Source organism: Aquila chrysaetos, chromosome 16, assembly GCF_900496995.4.
Source record: "Aquila chrysaetos chrysaetos chromosome 16, bAquChr1.4, whole genome shotgun sequence".
NCBI classification, from domain to species: Eukaryota; Metazoa; Chordata; class Aves; order Accipitriformes; family Accipitridae; genus Aquila; species Aquila chrysaetos.
Window position 1 is genome coordinate 12447121 of NC_044019.1, and position 20510 is coordinate 12467630.

A 20510-nucleotide genomic window follows, 5' to 3' on the forward strand; every position below is an offset into this window, starting at 1 on the left:
AATTTGTCAAGAACACAGACACAGAAAATGCCCCGAAGAGGAACCTCCAGCGCCTGTTCAGCCTGAGCCCCCGCACTCACAGCACGCCCCAGCTCAGCCTCATCTCTCGGAAGCAAACAGGAGCAGCCCGCGTGGTGTTTACCTCGCGTGTGGCTGCAGTAGATCTGTTTATATGCTTGCATGCTAACGGGGCTGGTTCATGCTTCAAGTTTTGCTTATTTTCTATTTTTGTAGGGCAACAGATTTTACTACAGCTCCTCGAACAAGCAACAGCTGACAGAGTCACGGAGCAGCAATGCAAACTCCAAGGCAAGGCGGAGGAGTTGAGGGCTCCTGCAGTTGCAAGGATTTTTAACTTGGCTTTTCACTCCATATTAATAGCTTTGGTCTTTTTATAAATTGCATTAATTTTAGACATTTAACAAGGCAGATAATGACTGTGATGTGCTTTGGAGAACTAGAGGCAACCATCTTCAGACCTTTATGGGTTTTGAGGCCGGGCCAGAAAGCAAACACCTCCACGGAGACTCCCTGCTCAGTCCTGATCAGGAGCCTGGCATCGCTGCAGGGTTTGCAGCATCCTTGCTGCACTCATGGGCAGTAACCCAGGAGCTGGAGACTACCAAAGGAGAGGAGGAACAGCAACCTGCAGTAATGTGGCATTGCTATTAGTGACAAGGCCATAAGCTGTGCATTAACTATACAGGCTTCATTGTTACTTCTTGACTGTTTGAAGCTTTATTTTCTTTATCTTAGTCTGTTTTACTGGAGTCACCAATAAGATTTTCATGGCTAGATAGCTAACCTATGACCTAACCTGCCTTAGTCTTGCATAGCTTGCTCCAGCTACTTAATCAAAGTGTAATAGCTTAAGACCCCAAATTAAAAATTGTTACAGCCCTTAAGGGAACCTTGAGAGTTACAGCTCAAGATCTGGACCCACCCAGATTGGGAAATCATAGCTGAAGCTTTGGAAAAAGTGCTCTAAAATTATAACAACTGAATGAACTCAGTAGTTTTATTAATTTATGGGACAATCAGAGGAGGAGGAACAGCTTGAGGAGAAGTAGCTAGCCGTAGTGTTGAACTGCTGATTTCAGTAATGGCCTTTTAAGCAATTTAGGAGGAATTGAGGAAGGGGGTCAAACAAGAAAGGAAACAGAAAGGAAGGATTGAAGTAGGTGGGAGACTAAGTGCTGTCAGTAGCTCAGTAGTTAAAATTTGAGAGAACTGGGGGTTAAGCATATGTATGTGAAGGTCTGAAATGGGATAAAGTGTAATGGATCGTAAACTATTATGACTGAGCCACATAACATTGGAGAGCGATGATATATATAAATATTGGAGGATACTTACACCTAATAGCCAAAACTTAACTGCTAAGCCTTGCATTTCTTTAAAGAGGAAATTATAAAAATAGTATATAGTGGACAAGGGTGGTAAAAGTCTATACGGAAATGTTATAACTGATCATGCAAACATCTATGTGTAATTCTCCCCTTTGCTGTCCCCCACAGCTGTTTAGCTGCCTCCACGCATCCCAAGCCCAGCTCTGATACTGCACAGCTGCATAACCTTGGGCCAAACTTCTGAGCAAACCGCTAAGTTATGAGACAGCCTGCAAGAAGATAAGAAGGGCAAAAGCAGGGGGAGGAAAACTGAGACCTTTGGATCACATCAAGCCATTAATTTCTACAGTGAAAGCTGGATGAAACTGGGTTTGAGCATCCTAACCATGTGCTACCTTCCTCAGAAATGGCCAGCAATGGCATTAGTCACACACCTGAGCTACATCAGGTGACAGTGATATTGGGATATCTAAGAACAAGACAATGCTGTACCTGTGTAATAGACTGGAAAAGTGAAAGCATGTGAAATCCTCCCAAGGACTGGAAAACTTGGGACACCAGTGGCCCTACTCAGTCTGCCATAACCAATAAAGTCAGGACACCAAGAGGCTGCCGAGGCTGCCCAGGGCCACCAGCCCACAGGAACATCAATAGCTGTGACTGCTATCTGCTGTGAAGGATGGCAGCTGGGCTTTTGAGGACTCCCTGCTGTGGGAAGCTCTTAAAAGAGGATTTGAAGGAGATGCCCACGCGCTGGTCTGGGGTGGCCAGGGCTTGCTCTGTGGTCCTTGTGCTGGGAATGATGCAGGTAGATCAGGGCTGCTCTATGCCAGACAGGCAACTCCTAGCTTAGGTCATTTTGGAGGTTCAGGGGAGCTACAATGCTTATTGCAGCCTGGTGGTATGGTGCAGCTCAGGGTCTTGTGCTTAAGCATCCCCCTGTACGAGAAGCTATGGGGAGGCTGGGAGCTGAAATTTCAAACCTCATAGGGCTGGTTCAGGCAGGAAAGTTTCTAGAGCAGCTCTTCATTTCCCAAATGTATGAGGCTGTAGGAGGCAGGAGATGGTGGGGACTGAGGGTCCCTCATGAAGTTCCTATAGGAGTTGCTCTGGGGCTAAAAAAGCAGATTAATTTATTCTCTCAAACTGCAAAAAATAGATTTCCTCTCTCTCTTTTTTTTAAATAGAGAAGCTTTTCTCCTCTTCCTTGCACCCAGGAGCCTAGCACACAGCTCTTGACTTCAACTTTGTAGCTTGGCCATGCTTTTGGTGTGTGTTAAGCCTCTTCCAGCGGTCAATAGAAAAGCTACCCAAAAAGCCAGCAGGCCTTGGGTCCATCCCTCTCCCCTCCTCCAAGCTGGCCCTAGATATAAAAGTGGAAAGCTGTTGGGGTCGCATGGTGACAGGCAGCGATGCAAATGTTTGGAGAAGACAGGTAGGAGTTAATAGGCGGGAACTAGGCGAGAGCAGAGCAGGCAGTTTTGGGGCTGTGTGGGAAGAGGGGAAGGAAAGAGCCCAGTTCTCATATTAACTGATAACATTGAGCGCGTTAATCAGTGAGTGAAGCTCATCCCTTACACTCTCCAGGGAGTGGCAGATCGTCTGAGGGCTGTCCAAGAGCTCGATGCTGTGGGTGTAGGGCTCGTATTTCACTGAGAAGGGCCGCTTGATGTGTGCCGCGTAGCTCCTGCAAGGAAAAGGTGCAGAGGGCTTGGTACAAGAAATGGGTCCTGAGTCTCCCTCCTACCCACCACCATTTACCCAGATCACAACAGGTTAATGCCTCCTTTAGGCAGAGTTTCTAGGTTAGCGCAAAAGCTCTGGTCTCCTACCTTTCCAGCTCCACAGGGCTATAGCAGTAGTTGAGATCCCTTCTCTTCAGCAAGGAAGACCATGAGTTTGACGGCAGGTTTCCATGGGCTGAACACATGGGCTTGCATCAAACTGGAGGGTACACTGAACTGGTCACCTCCATTGCCATCACCAGGCATCCTCTACTTCAATTTCTTTTTTTCTTTTTCAAAAATGCCAAGGAGATTTAGAAGCTAATCGCAGGGAAAGCCCATGGAATTATAGTATTATATTCCTAAATCCTTTCTGACATTCATTTATTGACTAATCTCTGCTTGGGGAGGGGGGAACTAGCTGCAAGCTCTATTCAGGATAGATTTGACAGGCTGTGGCTCAGGCCTGGGTGAGAGGATGGGAATTGCATTATTGGAGCCATGTGCTTGAGCAAAGTTGCACTACTGTACCCAAAGCCAGCTGGAGTCCAGATCTCAGTAATGAGCCTGACTTTACCTGATACCTCTCAAGAGCAAGACCTTCTTGCTACCTTTCTAATGGAGAAGTACATGGTCAAGTGAAAACAAATTAAGGGTAAGTTTTCCCCAAAGTTGCTCCTGTTCACCTCCAACACCAAAATTTGTACATTTGACAGGGTACGCTTTTTTTTTTTAGCAGCCGTGTAAATATGGAGCTGGGGATCTATATTTATTTAGGTACACATGGCTACAGTCTCATGCTGGAAAGGCCTGGGAAGATGAGGGGACAAACAGCACTAGCACCAGGCTTGCTGAGGCTTCACCCTTTCGCTCCTGAATTGCTTAGCTTAGGGTACCCTCTTGTGGCTACCGTGGGTCTGCTCTGGCGCAGGGCTCGGGGAAAACGCATCCCTTTCTCGGACAGATTCTCCTCTGGCTGGTACTACATGCCGTGGGGAAACCTAGTCCTGAATTGCTGGGGCTGGGGGGACAATACCAGACAGGGCCAAGGGGCAACACGGTCAAAGCCCCAGGCTGGCACTGGCAGGGAGCTGCCAGGCTTGCAGGGAAACAAAAAGTGCAAACGGAGGGGCTTTCTGCATATTCACGTTGTCCAGTTCCTAAAAGATGCGGCTTATCTCAGTACTACCAGGCAAGGTCCAGCTCATCTCACTTATTAATGTTATTGGCCACTGTGATGACTCGTAGCACAGCTGCTAATGGTTAGAAACTTGCCCTCCAACATGGGTGTGTTGACACCTTTTTGAAGCATACAAGTACCACATGGATGCCTAGAAGGGCACTGAGGAGGTGTGTCCACCCTAGAAAACTAGTAGGAAGTTTTCTTTCTAGGAAAAGAGGCTTTTCATGAGGGATAACACTGATAATCAGTGTTCATGGTGGCAACTGCCAGTAATGCAAAAAATATAGATGTTTTAATGTTTTCACCTCATAGAGTAACATCTCTGTGGTCTCTGAGCTCTTTAAAGAGGATCATTTACAGTGCTTGTCACTGTCAAAACCCTCTAGCCTCATCCTGGCTGTGTATATGGTGTAGTTTTACTTTTTAAATGCAAGGAAATGACTCATTAGGCCACGGTTGTTTGGGTTTCTTTAAAGCAGCCTAGTGTGTGTGAGAGGACAGGCTCCCTAGCTACTTGCTTTTGAGCAGCTGGACTCCAGGTTGTATGAACGGTGCAAGTGAGGGTAATAAAAGCAGAATTTGAAATATAGCAGTCCTCGCCACATTATTTATATGAAATACCCCACTTGCAGGAACTGCAAAGTCATGTACATTGTGTAATACTTCGTCTCATCCTACCCCTTTCCTAAGGTAAAATGGTATAGGCAAAGTTTACCTCTGTCAGTCAAATGTTAAAGGACTGAGCTTTCCTCCTGTGGGCAATTCTGGGTATGAGTAAGCAAATTCTCTTCCGAACACATGTCCGTGGGTAGAGCTGCCCCTCTCCATCCTGTCTGAAATCCCACGGGATGGGGAAACCCAATTACACTGGTGGGATGCTGTCTGGCATCTGCTAACCCGTGTTAACCAGCTTAGGAGGCAGAAGTTCCTTTTTTTCCATGGATAAATCTATCCATGTCAAGCAAATATTTTTTGTTTGTGTATGAGCTACTAACGATGCCTGGGGGGGGAGTTGCTGTTTGAATGCTAAATGGCTATGTTGCCCAGCAGCTGCTCAGAAAGACAAACATCTTTCTGCATCCTAAATTCAGAGAATGCCACCATTTTGAGCAGCTCTTCACCTCTCTCCTAAAACTTTCAGCCACAGAGCAAACTTTTACATGACACAGAAGCCTGTGTTTCAGAAGGACACATGCTGGCGAGATGCTCCCGTGAAGGACGGCCAGTACCTGACCTGTATCACTTGGTCCTTCTGCAGCAAGGAAGCAGAGGGGGTCGTGGTGGGTGCTTTGGGTCTCCAATTGCTGGATCACCAGCCCTCTGTTATGTTGCTTGGCCTCCCCTGGGAACTTGAGATGGTCTGTAACTCCCTCCTGTGAGAACTAGGCAGACGAGCTAGATTTGTCCCTTTTCTTGCTCCCTCAGTCTTGTCTCCAAGAGTGCCTCCCACTCCATCCCACTCCTCCACACCCACACCCTTGAGTCCAGCATATTTTGGGGGGACGCTTGGGTGAATCCAAGGGAATGAAGCTGGACCCTGTAGGAACTGGAGAATCACTTTACTTTGAAAGACCTGACAACACTTTCCAGAGTACTTCTGAGACCTTGAACTGAAAGCAGCCATGGTGTCATACCCTGTTTCAATATATTATAGCTTCATTTCCTTCTGTTTGAGTGTCTCACTGCCCAGTCCTACCTCAGTTTACTTTTGGCGTCGCTGAAGCTCTCGGACACAAAATATACGGGCTGGTAGTTCTGGTCCTGGTAGGGCTGAACAGCAGCAGCATCGGGGTCAAAGTCTCGCACCTCTGGTTCATCTGACAAGGAGTGCTATGGACACAGCAGAAAAATGTCAGCATGAAATTAAGGGATCAGAGAGCACATATGTGATAGACAGAGGTGGAGAACAGATTGGGTAAAGCCATTGGAGCTGTGCAGAGGAAGAAGGTTTTTTGCTGTATAGGGTCTAGAGCAGAGAGGCAAGTTATGCTGGGACTTACTATGAGCTCCCCGTAGGAAGACAGGAGCCCGGCTCCGTAGGCTTTGACTATCCCGTTCTGTCTGCAGAGCCCAAACTCTACCGTAAACCAGTAAAGCTGTGAAAGGAGAAAGAAAATATGCATAGGGGTTACAGCTCCTCATCTTCATCTCCCTGTCACTTCTGAGCCCTTGCACCATGACTGATGTCTGGGGTTGTTTAAATGAATGGGTGCCTGGCATTTTGTCCCCTCTCCTTACCCTGCACCCATTGCAGCCAGAGCAAAGTGCTAAACTAAGTTGCTGCCACACCAGGACAGATGGAAACTGTGTCCCTGAGCTGGTCCTCTGCATGCCTGGCTGCTGCACGGTGCTGCCATTCGGTGTCCTTGGAGCAGGACGGGTCACCTTGCCAAGGGAGAGCCAAAGGAAGTGGATGCCATTTAATCCCATCCCAAAGAGTCCCAGCAGTGCTGTCATTAGAAATACGATGCTTGATGATACTCTGGTGCCTGAGAAAATTGGGTTAATGTGCAAGTGAGCTCTGCTGTTTAACTGATCTCTGCTCTGCACAGTCATCATGAAAAAGCAGGTCTGAAACAGCTCGGGTAGGGGCTCTGAGCCTGCAAATCTGGGGAGACCAGGCTGGACCAGTCCCCTTGATACTGCAGAAGTGTTGCTGGAGGGGTTGGGGCCCTATCTAGCAAGGAGAAAAACTTACCGTTGCGAGTTTCTCAATTTCTTCATCAGTTGCTCCCAGAGACGCCAGGCCAATGTCCTGGGAAGAGAAGGGAAAGGGTGAACGTCAGGACAGATTTGGTCTGAGGGCCTTACGCATGCATTGCTCTGTTTTATTGCCTTGAGACAACAGATATTGTTGCCCTGCACTGCCATGCATCTGCTGGGGCTTCATCATGCTCGCACTAAAAATGCTTTGCTGCAGTCTGATATTTTTACTCTATCACTAGGGCTCCTGAATATCATGTTTAATATAAATAAATCCTAGAATAAGAGTTTAGGTGGCAAGACCGGGGTCGGTTTGGGGCAAGGAAGCAGACAACCACCTTACCTGAGAGAACTGGGCAAACGTCTTGTCGGCCAGCATTGGGACGTGCCCCAGCAGCTCGTGACAGCAATCCCTGCCAACGCCCATGGCGAAAGGAGGAAAACGTGGTCAGCAGTGGACAGAGTTTGTCCGTTAGGGAGAAAGGTTAATTACTGGCCAGGTGAGATGTCTGGGCAGGGGAGGCCATCAGGGCTGGGCAATACTCACGGCTCGGGGGAGTGCATGGGCGAGGACGCGTGGCGGATGTACTGCGTGCACTGGAAGACACGGAAGGCCAGGCTGGCGAGGAAGTCCCGCGCCGACAGCAAGCCAGCCACCGGCCGGAGCTGGAAGCCGGTCCTCTCTGAAACAGCGCATACTGTCTCTGCAGGGGTGCACGGCCCACGGGCTGTGCTGGTGTCCCGCATTCCCAGCATGGACAGCAAAAACATCAGTGCTGGAAACTAAAGGGCTTCTGCTGTGCCAAGCGTAATCTTTTTGCTCCTGCTAGGGAGCAAAATCTGCTCTTTAGGTGCTCAGTGGGATCATTTGACTATGAGCTTGACCTTCAGTTGCAGCCCACTGTGTTTAGCTGCAGTCCCCACCACCTGGGGTCTACCCCTGTCCTCTGTGGTCAATGCAAAAGCCTCTACCAGCTCTTCTCCCAAATCTCAGTTCACACACTCCTCCTTCCAGTTCAGCTTTCCCAGCTGTAGCTGCCACCACCGTGCTGGACCCCCAGCAGACCCTGGACCTGGGTCCCCTGGGCTCGTACCCACCTTTCAGGAAGCGGGAGACCTCCTCCAGCTGAGGGATGTTGTTCTCATTGTAGCCACAGAATTTCTCCAGTAGATTGAAAGCTTCAAGATACTCTTTGCAGGCGTGGGTGGGGTACAGGCTCTTCAGGGTGCTATACACCTCCTTCCTTCAGGACAAGAGGTAGCAGACGTTCAGTGGGTTGATGTGTCTAGTCCTCTCCTGTCCTCTGGTTATACGCTATCAAGGACTTGTGCCTCTAGGTTTCTTGTCCTTTCGCCTTTCTCTGCCACTAAGTCTATGTCTGTGCACATTGGTAGGGGTATGTAAACATATAAACACACATTCAAATGATCCTCCAAAGTCAGCAGCTGTATCTGCACAGACCTATTTCTGACCTTGAAGGTCAGAAGATTGTATAAAAGGTATTAACTGGAATTAAAATATTCCCTGTAGGTTAGCTCCTGAAGTTGCACTATGAAGACAGTCAATATAACCAGGAGATGACGTTGTTTAGGAGCCTGTGTACTCAGCTCGTATGAGCTGGCCTTGTTTTCAGAGACACTCCTGCAGCAACACTCCTGGAAGTAATCATGTTCAAAGGAAGTGTTTTCCCAAGTGAGGCCAGCGAGGTACCATGCAGATATTCACTGCGGGCCTCATACTTCTTTCTGCAGCTATGATAACTGCCCTTTGGAGGCTGCTACTAAGCCAGGTCCCCTTAGAGAAGTGGGATTCCAAATTATCTGCCTCGCTCTCTGGGGAGGCTCCTTTGGAGGAAACTCCTGAGGGCTGCAGCGTGAAAGTGCTCTCGGTGCAGCCCCAAGAGAAGACGAGACAGAGCATCACTGTTTTGGAGGTAGCTTGCTCTCCCAAATGCAGTGCCTACCATAAAACGCCACGCAATGAGTTACTGTTTTTTCTAACAAGCCATTAAGTAGGATGCTTGCACTCCTGATACATTTTTCAAGAAGTCATGCCCTAACTGTTTAGGTTTTGATTCCCAGCTTCTAGTGGTGAAGCCAATGAAGGTCACAGATCAAATCAGCGCTCACCAGGTAGCGATCTCCTCTGCCGTGTACTCCACATGAGGGATCGGGTCCCCGCTGCAAGGCAAAAGCACCGTTACTGACAGCAGCAAAGCACAAGCTAGACTCCTCTTCCCTTTGAGAAGAAAGCACTTTGGGGAAGCTCTGCATGATGTTGGTCAATCTTCTTTAAAACAAACAAGGGGGTGACAGGAAAGACAAAGCCTTAGCACTGGGTCATTTGTACAAGTGCAACAAATACATAGACGCAGAGAAAAGTATTAGGCTAGCCAGAGGTTATAAATGAACAAGGGATGCACAAAAGCTTAGCAGGCATAATATTGTCCAGAAAAAAAATGGTCTTCACTGGAAAAAATTGAAACTTTGTGTGAAAATAAATTAATTTCATGTGCCTGAACTTCAGGGGGTGGATGGCTCCAAGAATGAATCAGTGGCTGGGAAATAAAAGCAGGTAATGAGGAAAACTAAATGCATTTGAACTGCAGAAAAATATATTGTCAGTAAGATTAAGGACAGCAAGAAAAGAAAATCTTAACATTGATATAAGTGGGAACTGAAGAAGACTGACGCTTTTGTCTTTTCTGAATCATAATTAGCAACTGTATTTCCTAAATCCTTCTGTTCTGTATTTGAACAAATGAGGTATTCACATATTACAGCAATAAAGCATAGTTCCTCTTCCATTAACAGCCTGAAGGGATGCTACACAGTGGCTCAGAAATGCTAAACTGCAGATGAGATGTGAGGAAAGACATCTTAAATGGGTGCATCACCTAGGACAGTATTTCTTCCTGTGTCCCTCAGGACTCTCTTGCTGGCACAGTGACTTTCTGTACATTTAGTATTAGTACCGGATAAAAACATCAATGTCTATATTCGGGGCTTCAAATCTGCAAAGAACATGAAACCTAACAGAGCAGAAAGCCATGCCAGGATCACACCAGTTGCAGGGGTAGCTCAGGAAGGTGACCCATATAATTTCCATAGCCTGCTTTCAGCACAGCTCGCTACAGAAATCAACATTTAAAGTCCTGCTCAGAGAAGGAGACGCTACGATGGAAGGCAGTGTTACTGAATAGGATCTAGGGAATATTTTACAAACCCAACTGAATATTAGAGCTCTGTTGGATGTTGTAGTGAAGAGGCTGAGTCCTATCACTGCATATATCAGAACAGGAGTATTAAGTAGGAGTACAAGAGATAGTCTTAAATCTATATAAGACAATGATAAAACCATTACTGGAGTCTATTTAATTTATCAGAGAGAGGAGGTGAACCATTTAGTCTATAAATTTCCTCATAGCAAAAAAATACATCTGATAGCAGAATTCAATCTAGCAAATGAAAGGCATGTATGTCCATTGGGTGAAAGCTAAAGCTACCAACATTTGGTTTAGAAATAAAACCCACGTTTTTTTCACACCCAGGATAATGAATCATTGGAACAAGTTTTCTGGGCACATAGTAGCTTTTTCAGTACTTGAAACACTGGAAGTCAAAACTAGATATCATTCTAAAAGAGATGCTACATTTCAGAATTAAGTTTGAGGTCTGATGGAATTATACGTGGCTTTTGTTATGCAGGAGGTTTATTCTGGCTTTATCAATGTATGAATTAATGACCACAGTAATTTTTTAATTGAGACTGGAAGACATAGAGAGAAGAGGGACACAAAAAGAGCTGGCCAGGCTGAATGGGGAGACAAAACATAAAAGAAGAGAAGTCTCATGCAGGTAGAACAAGGACTTCCCAACAGGTTGCATTGACATGGCATTATCCCTGCATGGATGTTAGGAAAGAGACTTACTGCTTATAGTGAAAAGCAATTTCTGCTATCGATTTCCTTCTCTGGCGATATACTTGGTCAGAGTAGCCCTGTGATGACAAATAGGAACAGAGACAGGATTTTTAATCAGTTACTAAAATTTCTCACCCAACAAAGTTCATCACTGGAGAAATGGCTGGAGAAATTTCTCTCATGGTGGTCATTGCACTACAGTTCCCTGATCAGCTCCACTAATGGGTGTTCTCCAGCTCCCTGCTTCTGAGGGAAGGCTCAGGACTCCAACATGAGGCTGTGCCCACGCAGACTAACTCACCGGGTGATCCAGATCCAAGTCAGGGTCAAACTTGGTGACCAAATGGTGGCACTTGTCCAATTCACAGATTTTTCTGGGAAACCAGTGAACTGTGGGGAGAGAGAAAGAGAAAAACTGTCTGTGGAAGTGAAGATGGAGCATCCCCTGCTGAGAAGGGGTTGTGAGATTGAGTAAGATACATCTGACCCGGTGTACCAAATGCACACCCACAACAAACAGCACATGACACAGCTGTGCCTTCCAGGCAGTAGTCCCACACTCTCAATGCTCTTGTCCTAGAGTCAGGTCTAACACCATTATCTGCATCTCATGACTTCCCTGCCCATCTCTCAGCAGAGTATTTTGTGACAAAAGTAAACAAGAAGATGAAAATTGGATTTTACTTAAAGATTCTAGACTTCACATTCACACACATCTAGACTTCACAAATCCAGAGTTCCAACTGGTTGTAGAGAGATCACTGCAGATCTCTAGGAAGATTTTACAATAAGAATCACCTTGCCTTCAGAACAGGATGGTATGGGGAGTGTCTTATAATTTAGTGCTGAATCTGTACAGAGTTCCCGACGCATAGGTAGGAAACTACTTTACATTTATAATATAAAACACTGGAATAGAGTTGGAGAACTCTGTAGGAGAGGTATGAACAAAGCATGAAATTTCATCTCCTATTTCTATTTTTTCAATCTGGCACCAGAAGAATGGGCTATGGACTCTGGAGTCTGTTGAGAAATGGACAAGGAGGGAAGTGGCTTTCAGGATTCAGCCATCCCAGAGGCAGTCTCTTCTGTTTTGCTCAAATTCAGCATACCGTAGCCCTTCCTCTTCTCGGGGAATAACAAAGTCTCCACCCCGTTTCTACAGCTCAGCCTCTCCACAAAAGTGAAACAATTTGTAAGTTCCTTACATTTGTCTTCCTTAGTGGTCCTCACGTCTTCTGCTACCCTCTTGATGGAGCTAATGAAAGTATTGAGGTCAGAGCTGTGGACTTCACAGCGCACAAAGTATTCCAGTTCAGCGGTCCCTTCACGGGGCTTTCGGCTAAGCCTGGTCTCCAGGTGGTGAATTTTAGCTTCAAATGTCTTTGGGGACATGGAAAAGGAGAACAAAAACATTAAACAATGCTTGAAACACCTGCTGGTACTTCCCAAAGGTGTCCATATGGATACATTAGGGAGGGACTCCCCCTTGCCTTTTTCTTCTTCCTTTTTTTCCCCACTGGGATAAACACACTTATCCATTAATTCCACAGTTTTTCCTTCTGGACAGACAACTGGCAGGGCTGGTAAATAACTATCAACAGAAGACTTCCACCATGGCAGAAAAGATCGTATCAAGAGGGGAAACCGCTGTGGCAAAATGCCACCTCCTATGACCCCCTGTCCTTTAATCTCCCACTTAAGGCAAAGGTGCTTTTTTACCGGTTGAGGGGGGAAGGCGTTGGCGATGACGCAGCAGGGGCGGGCGCTGCCCGGGCGCGGGCAGGCGGCGCGGCGCTGGCCATGGTGCTGAACCGGCGGGGCTGAGCCCCAGGCAGTCGGCAGTCATTCGGGCTCATGATCAGAACTGACTCCCAAAGAATAAGAAGGAGACAGAATGGAGCCTACAGTCGTCCACAGGGCCTGGTGATTTGTGGGTATTTTCTTTAGCTCAGTGAAAACTGGCAGCACAAGCCCAAGGCCCTGGGCAATGACCCCACCTTTCTAAAGTCCCTGCAAGGTCTTTGGTAGAGGAAAGGACATGATTTCTCTTGTTAATCAAGGGCAGAAAGATGAGAAGGAACAGATGTAATGCCACAGGTAAATCAAATTTAGGACCGTGTTTTTTAATGTACCTACCAACTTCACTATTACATTGTCCCCTCAACAATCAATACCTTTGCATTAATCTGACAGCCGTGATTGCATTACCTATGCTTTGGCTGCATGTTACACACACAGAAGAGCGAAACCAGCTTCCCTGCAGCCTGGTTCATGATGAGGCAAATGTCATTATGCCCGTCTGCTTTCATATCTTGTACCTTCATTGCCGGAGGGATCTGGGAAATGAATCTTCCTCTGTTGTGGCTTGACATGCTTGTCTTTTTATTATATTTAAAGCGCTCTCTGCGACAAGCTCAAAGAGCTTTTTTAGTAAGAAAGCTCTTGATGTGGCAAGTAAATTGCTCCAGGAAGAAACAAATAATATTTGAACATAAGCTGCCTCTGCTTCTTGCTTGATGTTTTAAAAATTATTTAAATTACAGACTTTAAACGCAGTGTAACTTGAAATCTACCAAGTACAAAAGCCTATACTTCTATGTTTCATACTCGCTAAGCAGTCTGTTGCATTTGAAATGTTACACTGATGGATTTTTCATGCCTTATCTGGCAACTGTGCAGTTCTAGGAAGGAGATCCCAACCATGAAAACACCAAGGCTTTTGTCTGACAAGCTTGTCTTACAGATTCAGTCTTGAGATAAGAAACATATGTTGTCCAGAAAACAGCTTTTCTTGCAGCAGTCCTCTTAGAGGAGATGCAAGTTGTTTTGTAATTGCTGAAGATCTTCAACACTTTTCATAAGATGATCAGAGATAGTACTGCATGGGCAATGAATAGTTAGAGTGCCCTACAATTTCAGGGAAATACTTATCCCCCAAACACACTTTTTGTATGCTTACAGCTGTTAAGTAGTGGTTTTGCTGTATAGTGTTGCTGGTGATCTGTTTTTACCCCAGAAGTGGTTGCGTTTCATGGGGAAGAAGGTGTTACATAATTATCATGTGTATTAATATATGAACTAGCAGCACGCCCTTGTAACGAGAAAGGCCAACCACATACTGAATTGTAGTATCAGACTACAAGACTGTAGATAACAGGTCAAAGGAAGTGATTCCTCTATCTCTATCTATCCTAGATGAGGGAGACCACATCTGGAGTACCATGTCCCATAGAAGACAGACATTGATGAGCTGTAGCAGGTATACTGGAGGACTGTCAAGATGCTCAGGGGGCTGGAGCACAAATGTTATATGAATAAAGACTGAGGGAATTGGATTTGTTCAGCCTTAAGAAGTGAAAGGGTAGGGGAGATCAGTTCACTGATCACTGATTCACCTGGTAGGAGGATGTAAAGAAGACAGAGCCAGACTCGTCTGAAAAGCATACAGTGGGACGGCAAGAGGCAATGGGCAAAAGCTGGAAGTAAGGACATTAAAAAGAAAAGGGAAAGAGAAAAATCTTTTTACCATGAAGGCAGTTAAACACTGCTCAAGGAGTCCAAGGAGACTGTGGGATCTCTACCTTGGTGATATTCAAAATGCAACAAGCACAGCCCTGAGCAACCTGCTGTGACTGGACCTGCTTTGAGCAGGAGGTTGGCCTAGAGACCTCTGGAGGCCCCTTACTACCCATGTGACTAGTTAATAGGAACAAATTGTCCTCCTCTCTTACTGCTGAAGTCAATGAAATTACACTACTGTAGATAAAACATATCCCAGAACCTCAGTTTGCAAAACACTTTTGAATCCTTCTGGAGGAAAATGTACTACATAAATGCAAGTTGTTGTGTTTTGATTACTGTTTAAATAGGCAGCGCTTATCTCAGTCTTTCCATTCATGGTACTGAGATTGTAGATAATGCAACATTATAGTGCTGGCTGGGGGAAAAACCTCAATTAGTTACCAGTTTTCCTTGGTATTATTAAAGCCATATACAGGGCGCATCTCGGTGGGGGGACCAATAGAACCTTTAATATTTGAATCAAATTAATCCCTGAAGTAGGGAGGTAATTTTGAAATCAATATGCCAATACCAGTTTTACACCCAGGGTGAAGTTGTTCCTGTAACTCTTTGGCCAAGGACCAATGTGGCAATGCCATTCAGAGACTGCCAAAGCCTTGACCCCCAAGTAAGGTGGGTTTGGTCTGTAGCCATGCAGGACACACAGCTTGCTTTGAATGTGGGATCAGAGCCCTGCACATGAAGTTGAAGTGCTGAGCAGTGGAGGGGGCTGTCAGAGTACGCTACAAGCCACAGGAGTGTGAATTATAGGTGTGAAACTGTGTGGTTGGATCCAGTAATGAAGCAAAGCTAAGCCCAGAGCTTAACAGCACTACCAGACAGAGATATGGCTCATTCTTACTGATGGAAAGTGAGGGCATGCTGGGGCATGAGCAAAGCATGACTGTGGGGACATCAGACAATTAACTGATAAATTGCAGTAGGCAGACCTAGTCTGAGTCTTCTTTAGTAGACTGAAGTGATATTTCTCACAGAAGAGCCATGAAACCTGTAGTGTGTTCCTTGAGCCCCATACAACAGGTTAGGTACTCACCTCAAATACCTTAAGGGCACGGGACAGTGGTGAAGTCTTGGCTCCCTTGAGCATGAAGAAGAGGTTCAGCATGGCTCTCCCATCCTTCTCCTCAAAGACAATGGTCTCTGTAGACTCTGCAGCATCAGTGGCTGCAGCTGCAGCCTCTCTTTCCTTCCTGGCATCTTCAATGAGGCTTTGACGTCTACCGATGAACCGTGGAGACTGAAGGCAGAACAGAAATAAGTAACACTTCTGATAGAACTGTAGGGTAGATCAGAGGCATCCCCGGTAGCTGGATGAGGTGTGACCAATGTGTCTCAGCAGAGGAAGAAGGGGAAGGTTGGACTGACTTGCCTGGCTTTGTAGAGGAAGGTCTGGTGATGAGGACTGAGGCTTTAGAATTGAACTTTCGGAAATGTGGAGCTTTAGGAAAAATCTGTGTAAAATATCCTTGTAGCACGACTGGAGAGTGGGCTTCTCCCCTCACCTTTCCTAGCAACAGTTTTCAATATCCTTCAAAAAATAAAAACCAGAAACAATCTTACGCAGTTTTCAGGTGTCTGATGAACCCAAGTGGAGTGGCATTAGATAAACATGAAGTCATCTGAGAAAAGATACACTGTGAGGGACAGCTGAAGCCCACAGCTGCGACCTGGCCAGGAAACACGAACTGTTTGCAGGTGTATTAGCAGGGCAGCTTAGGTAAATTGTTCCCAGGATCCAATGTGACATTTTCTTCTGACATTGAGTGGATCCTTGCCCATCGAAGTGTAATTGGAACCACATCCATATACTCCAGAAAATAAATTCCTCCCACTGATCTATAGATTTGTTTTGTCCCAACAAACTCCTGCAGATTTCTGTTACTTGGAATTGCACCTAAAATGCTGCAACTCTCTGCCTGGGGTCATGTTAGGTCACTTTTTATATTTATAGTGAGCTACAAACTATTTCAATCACTGCTGTTTCTTTTGTTATACAAATAGCTTATATACAAACTTATTTGTTCTTGGTCTTTTTACAACCAGTTTTCCATTTAGAGGCAGCTCAGCTGGTTCCAGTTTTCTGTGTTAATACCCAAACTAGATGACAAACCCTCAGAACTTGCTAAAAGAAACCTGGGGCAGCACTGAAGAAGGAGCAGCACATAAAGCCATCCAGCACCTGCATAGAGAGCAGGACTGGCTGCAGTTTTCCCTCTGATTACATTGAAAATATCTGGAAAAAGATATAGATTCTAACCAAGCAGCACCTTCCCTGCCTTATGAAAATTTGGAGAATGTTTTCCTTTTAAAAAGGCAGCCTGCTGAACTACTAAGCCCACTTTCTCTCTGATTTTCAAAGCCCGCCATCAGTAACTAATGTTTCCTGTGAAAATCCTCTTGGATGCTTTAGCGGTGTAAAGCTGACATTTTAAATGCAGCCTGAAAAATACAGCTCAGCTTTCAGTGTGTTTTATATCACTACTGTGTTTAAAGCTAAGCTGGTGTTTACTTTAAAGTGCTTGCAATAAGCAGGGCGAACAGCCTTGTGCTAGCCACCATAACTGGGCTCTGCAGCTGCCCCAAGCTGGGCAGTGCATTAGCTAAGGAAGTTTTATCACACTGTCCCTCGAGGTGCAGAGGTGCAGCAGGATTTTACGTCCGGGGTGGGGAAATTAGACCCCACGTTTAAGCTGTAAATCAGGTTAAAGTCCAACTGGGAGTAGTTTAAATACCGAGAAGACTTGTGTTACTGCAAAGCTGCACTGGGAGAGGCAGCCTCGACCAGTCAGACTCATGTGCTGGGACTGGGTGGCCCCTGGCAGGCAGGAGTGGGGGTTTCGGTCCCTCTTGAGGGGTCCCTGAAGCTGCTTAGCTCCATGCTGGCATGTGGGTGGGTAAATTAAAAAAAAAATAAAATAAAGTCTGAATCTTGCTTGTGAGAAGAGGGCTGGGAGGGGTCTGCCTGCCTGCTGCCTCCTCTGCCAGGTAGGGCTGCCTGGCCGCATGCTCCCCATCTCAATCTCCTCTCCTCTGCCCCTCACATGTACGTCATTAGCCTATTACCTCCTTTTGCTGGAAATTAGGAATCTGGCATATAAACTAACCAAACTGATCTCTCGTGATAAATGCTTTCCTTTCTTCGGAAGGCACAGTTACCTGGTATTTCTGAATCGACTTGCAGACTAGCTCCCTGATCGCATATCTAGCTACAGTGAGAATTCTAATTTGATTTTGCAAAGCAGTTATTTGCCTAACCGGGGCCTGAGTTTGACAGTCATTCACCTCTTATGAAGGGTTAGTTTGCACCTCTTACAAAGGGTTAGTGCATTTTTCCTTCTTTGAATTTGCTGCCACTCAGAGTGCCCAGCCTGAGTAGTGACACTAAAAATACTGTGTTCTGAGTTAAAGTACTTTGGCTTTTTTTTCCTGGCTCCTTATTTGCAACAAGCAGGAAGGATTGTAAAGACAGTTTCCCTCCCTGTAGCATGGGGACAGTAACGTCCCACTCCTGCTTGCCTGGGAGCTCCTTCCTGCTGGTTTGCCTCCAACTGCTCTCTGCTGCCTGGCTCTGCTTGTGTGCCCTGTAACCAAATCCTGCTCCAGCTAGTCCTGGGGCGTCTCGTAAAAACTATTAGGAGCAGAAAAACTAAATAAGTATCAAAAGATTTTTTCGCGGTGTGAGTTTGACCAGCTGCCCAGCTGACATGTAAAATACCTGCCGGTGTAGGTGAGTTCTGGGATTGCAAAGGTCTTTTTTTTCCCCACAGTTTGCACAGTTTCCCCTGCAGTGGGGTGAGGTCACCACGAGGGCCAGGGACACGCAATGTCACATACAAATGCAGAGTCATGCCTCTTGCCTGGTAGAAGCCAGCAAAATAAGTGACAGGGTTTTGGAGATCTCCTGTGCTAGGTGAGAGCAAAGGGCAAAGCCTTTCATACAGCCTGCTCTTGAAATGATCCTCACAGGCCTAAGTTTTAATTTTTTTTTATTTTTCTAAGAATTTCCATTCAAAGAAGGGATGTGAAGATGGGCTGAGGTTTTATGTCCACCCCAGGCTGGAGGAGCCGTTTACCCCAAGCATGTTGCCATGCTCCTGCCATCACACTTGGTGAACCCAAATTCCTCTGGCCCCTTTGTTCAGTGGCCCATTTCCTATCAAACATGAAGCAGCAGCCCAGGGTGTGCAATAACCAAACACTCTCCCCTCCTCCAGACAACAACGAGCATCTCAAATACTGATTTGATGAGCAGCCTGGAAAATACCAGGTTTTCAAGAACGACTTAAGTGTTCATTATTTCATCAGAATGAAAATGGTTGTGCAAGAGGGAAGCCTTCTCTGATTTCCATTTATTAGAGAAAGCAAGCTCACCTCCTTGTTTCCTAAATGTTTCCCTTCCTTTCCAGCACACTCCACTCTCCAAAACACCTCTCGCTGCCTATGTAGCAGCTGATTTTACAAAGTCAGAGCATCACAGAGGGTTAAGAGGAGAACGGGTGAACAAGTCAGCGGGCATAGGGGAGGAAAATGGGGAGATCTTTAACCGACGTGCTGGAGTCACCCTGCAGACATCTGCCGAACATATCTGCTCCCTAACCTGGCTCAATCCCCGGGCTTCCTCCTGCCGAGCACCCCGAGGGGGTCCCCTCCCGGTGCACCCGCTGCCACCAGCTGCTCTGGCTCCTCCAGGGCCACCCACAGCCTGGCCACATCTCTGACCCACAGGACTGTCCCGTGCTGGGAGTCTCTGGGCTCCTCCTGTCTGCCCTGGCATTTGGGTTAGGAGGTGAAATGTCCCCGTCCCTACAGCCAGTCCCGTGGGTTGGCCAGACTTAGCTTTCTAAAGGCACTTGACAGCTCAGCAGAAAGTTTTTCTCTCCTTTCCCTGTCACATACAGATCTGGTGTGTGCAGAAGCATTCCCCGGGCTAAACCCAGGGCTGAGACCACATCAGGGAGGGCTGGGAACAGAAGCGGGGGAAGAATGTGCTGGGAGAGAGTGGAACTGCGGACGCAGCAGAAGCGAACAAACTGATTAAATTGCCTGTGCCTCATATGTTGTCTGAAATAACAGCCACACTTTTTCATTATGCTGGAACAGGTAAAATCTCTGCAGTTTATTGCCTTGAAACCAGGAAGGCATTAGATTTTTGAATTGCCTTTCACGCTGGGGATTCCTTGTTATTCCTGCCTTAGGTCTATGGGTTATTTACCTTGCTTTTGGTTGGGGCGGTGGGGGTCGCATTAGTCCGAGATTTCATCCCCCCAGATGTTTGCATTTCACATGTACCAGTATGTAGAGAGAACTGTTCAGGTAATTTCCCTTTGCCAGCCTGGAGCCCAGAGGTGCCAATGTGGGGGAACTCCCACAAAGGCAGTGTTGGTCCATCTATCCCTGCCTGCCTCTGCCTACAGCTACAGGAGAGGCTGTGGTTTTTGGAGGGGGAGGGAAAGAAGTGGAGTAGGGTTGTCTTACCATGATGGCCTCAGCTTGCTTGGAGTCCAGCTCTGACACCGCCCTGCGGAAGCCTTTGGCTGCAGAGGTGGAGATGTTCGGGGTTGGCATCTTTGCTCTTCCACGAGCTCGGCTCTCCGCTTTCCAGCTCCTTGCCAGCTTTTTATAGGGCAGGGCTGACGTCAAAGACTCTTTCAAATCTTCTCTCCCCCCCCCCGCCACCTCCCCATCATCACCTCCCTCCTCTCTCCCCCTCGGGCTGAGAGGAGGAGGGGACGTGAAGGAGAGAAACGTTTCTGTCCCATTAAATCTAATCGCTACAAAGATTGCAGACACCCTGCCTTGCTGACCAGACACTCCCCCCACCTGTTTGCCTGTACCCAAAAGATTTCTACTGTTTTTTCCTTCCCTTCTTCTTGATGGAGTTCATTCTCATGCCGTGTTGCAGTCCAACACATTTGTTTTCCCAGGTTGGGAGCTGCATGAAAGGATTTTGATCTGTGAAAGGATGAAATAAAAGGAAGGAAGAGATTCAGCCCTCTCTAGCCCTTTTTTCCCCTTGTTTGCCTTGTCATTGAGGCAGTAAAGG

At 46.5% G+C, this 20510-nt stretch overlaps 1 protein-coding gene across 2 annotated transcripts; it reads right to left on the reverse strand.

The window, feature by feature from the left end:
• Window positions 1-641: 641 nt before the first annotated feature.
• Window positions 642-20035, reverse strand: TH (tyrosine hydroxylase). 2 transcript variants are annotated; one of them, XM_030039084.1, is made up of 14 exons: window positions 19943-20032; window positions 15501-15704; window positions 12091-12265; window positions 11184-11272; window positions 10892-10959; window positions 9090-9140; window positions 8058-8203; window positions 7507-7642; window positions 7303-7372; window positions 6955-7011; window positions 6257-6352; window positions 5953-6086; window positions 2928-3036; window positions 642-1618 (listed from the first exon to the last, which is right to left on the reverse strand). In XM_030039084.1, the coding sequence occupies exons 1-14, from the start codon at window positions 20030-20032 to the stop codon at window positions 1607-1609; spliced, it is 1437 nt and encodes a 478-aa protein (XP_029894944.1). In that variant the 3' UTR covers window positions 642-1606. The 2 variants fall into 2 exon arrangements, with proteins under 2 accessions (XP_029894944.1, XP_029894943.1); XM_030039083.1 differs by having other exon boundaries at window positions 642-3036; window positions 19943-20035.
• Window positions 20036-20510: the final 475 nt, after the last annotated feature.

Coding starts and splice junctions, on each gene's coding strand:
- TH (XM_030039083.1), bottom strand. CDS start 20,032: ATGCCAACCCCGAACATCTCCACCTCTGCAGCCAAAGGCTTCCGCAGG. Junction 10,960..11,183: donor ACTTGGATCTGGATCACCCG/GTGAGTTAGTCT, acceptor TTGTCATCACAG/GGCTACTCTGACCAAGTATA. Junction 7,012..7,302: donor CGTTTGCCCAGTTCTCTCAG/GTAAGGTGGTTG, acceptor TTCTCTTCCCAG/GACATTGGCCTGGCGTCTCT.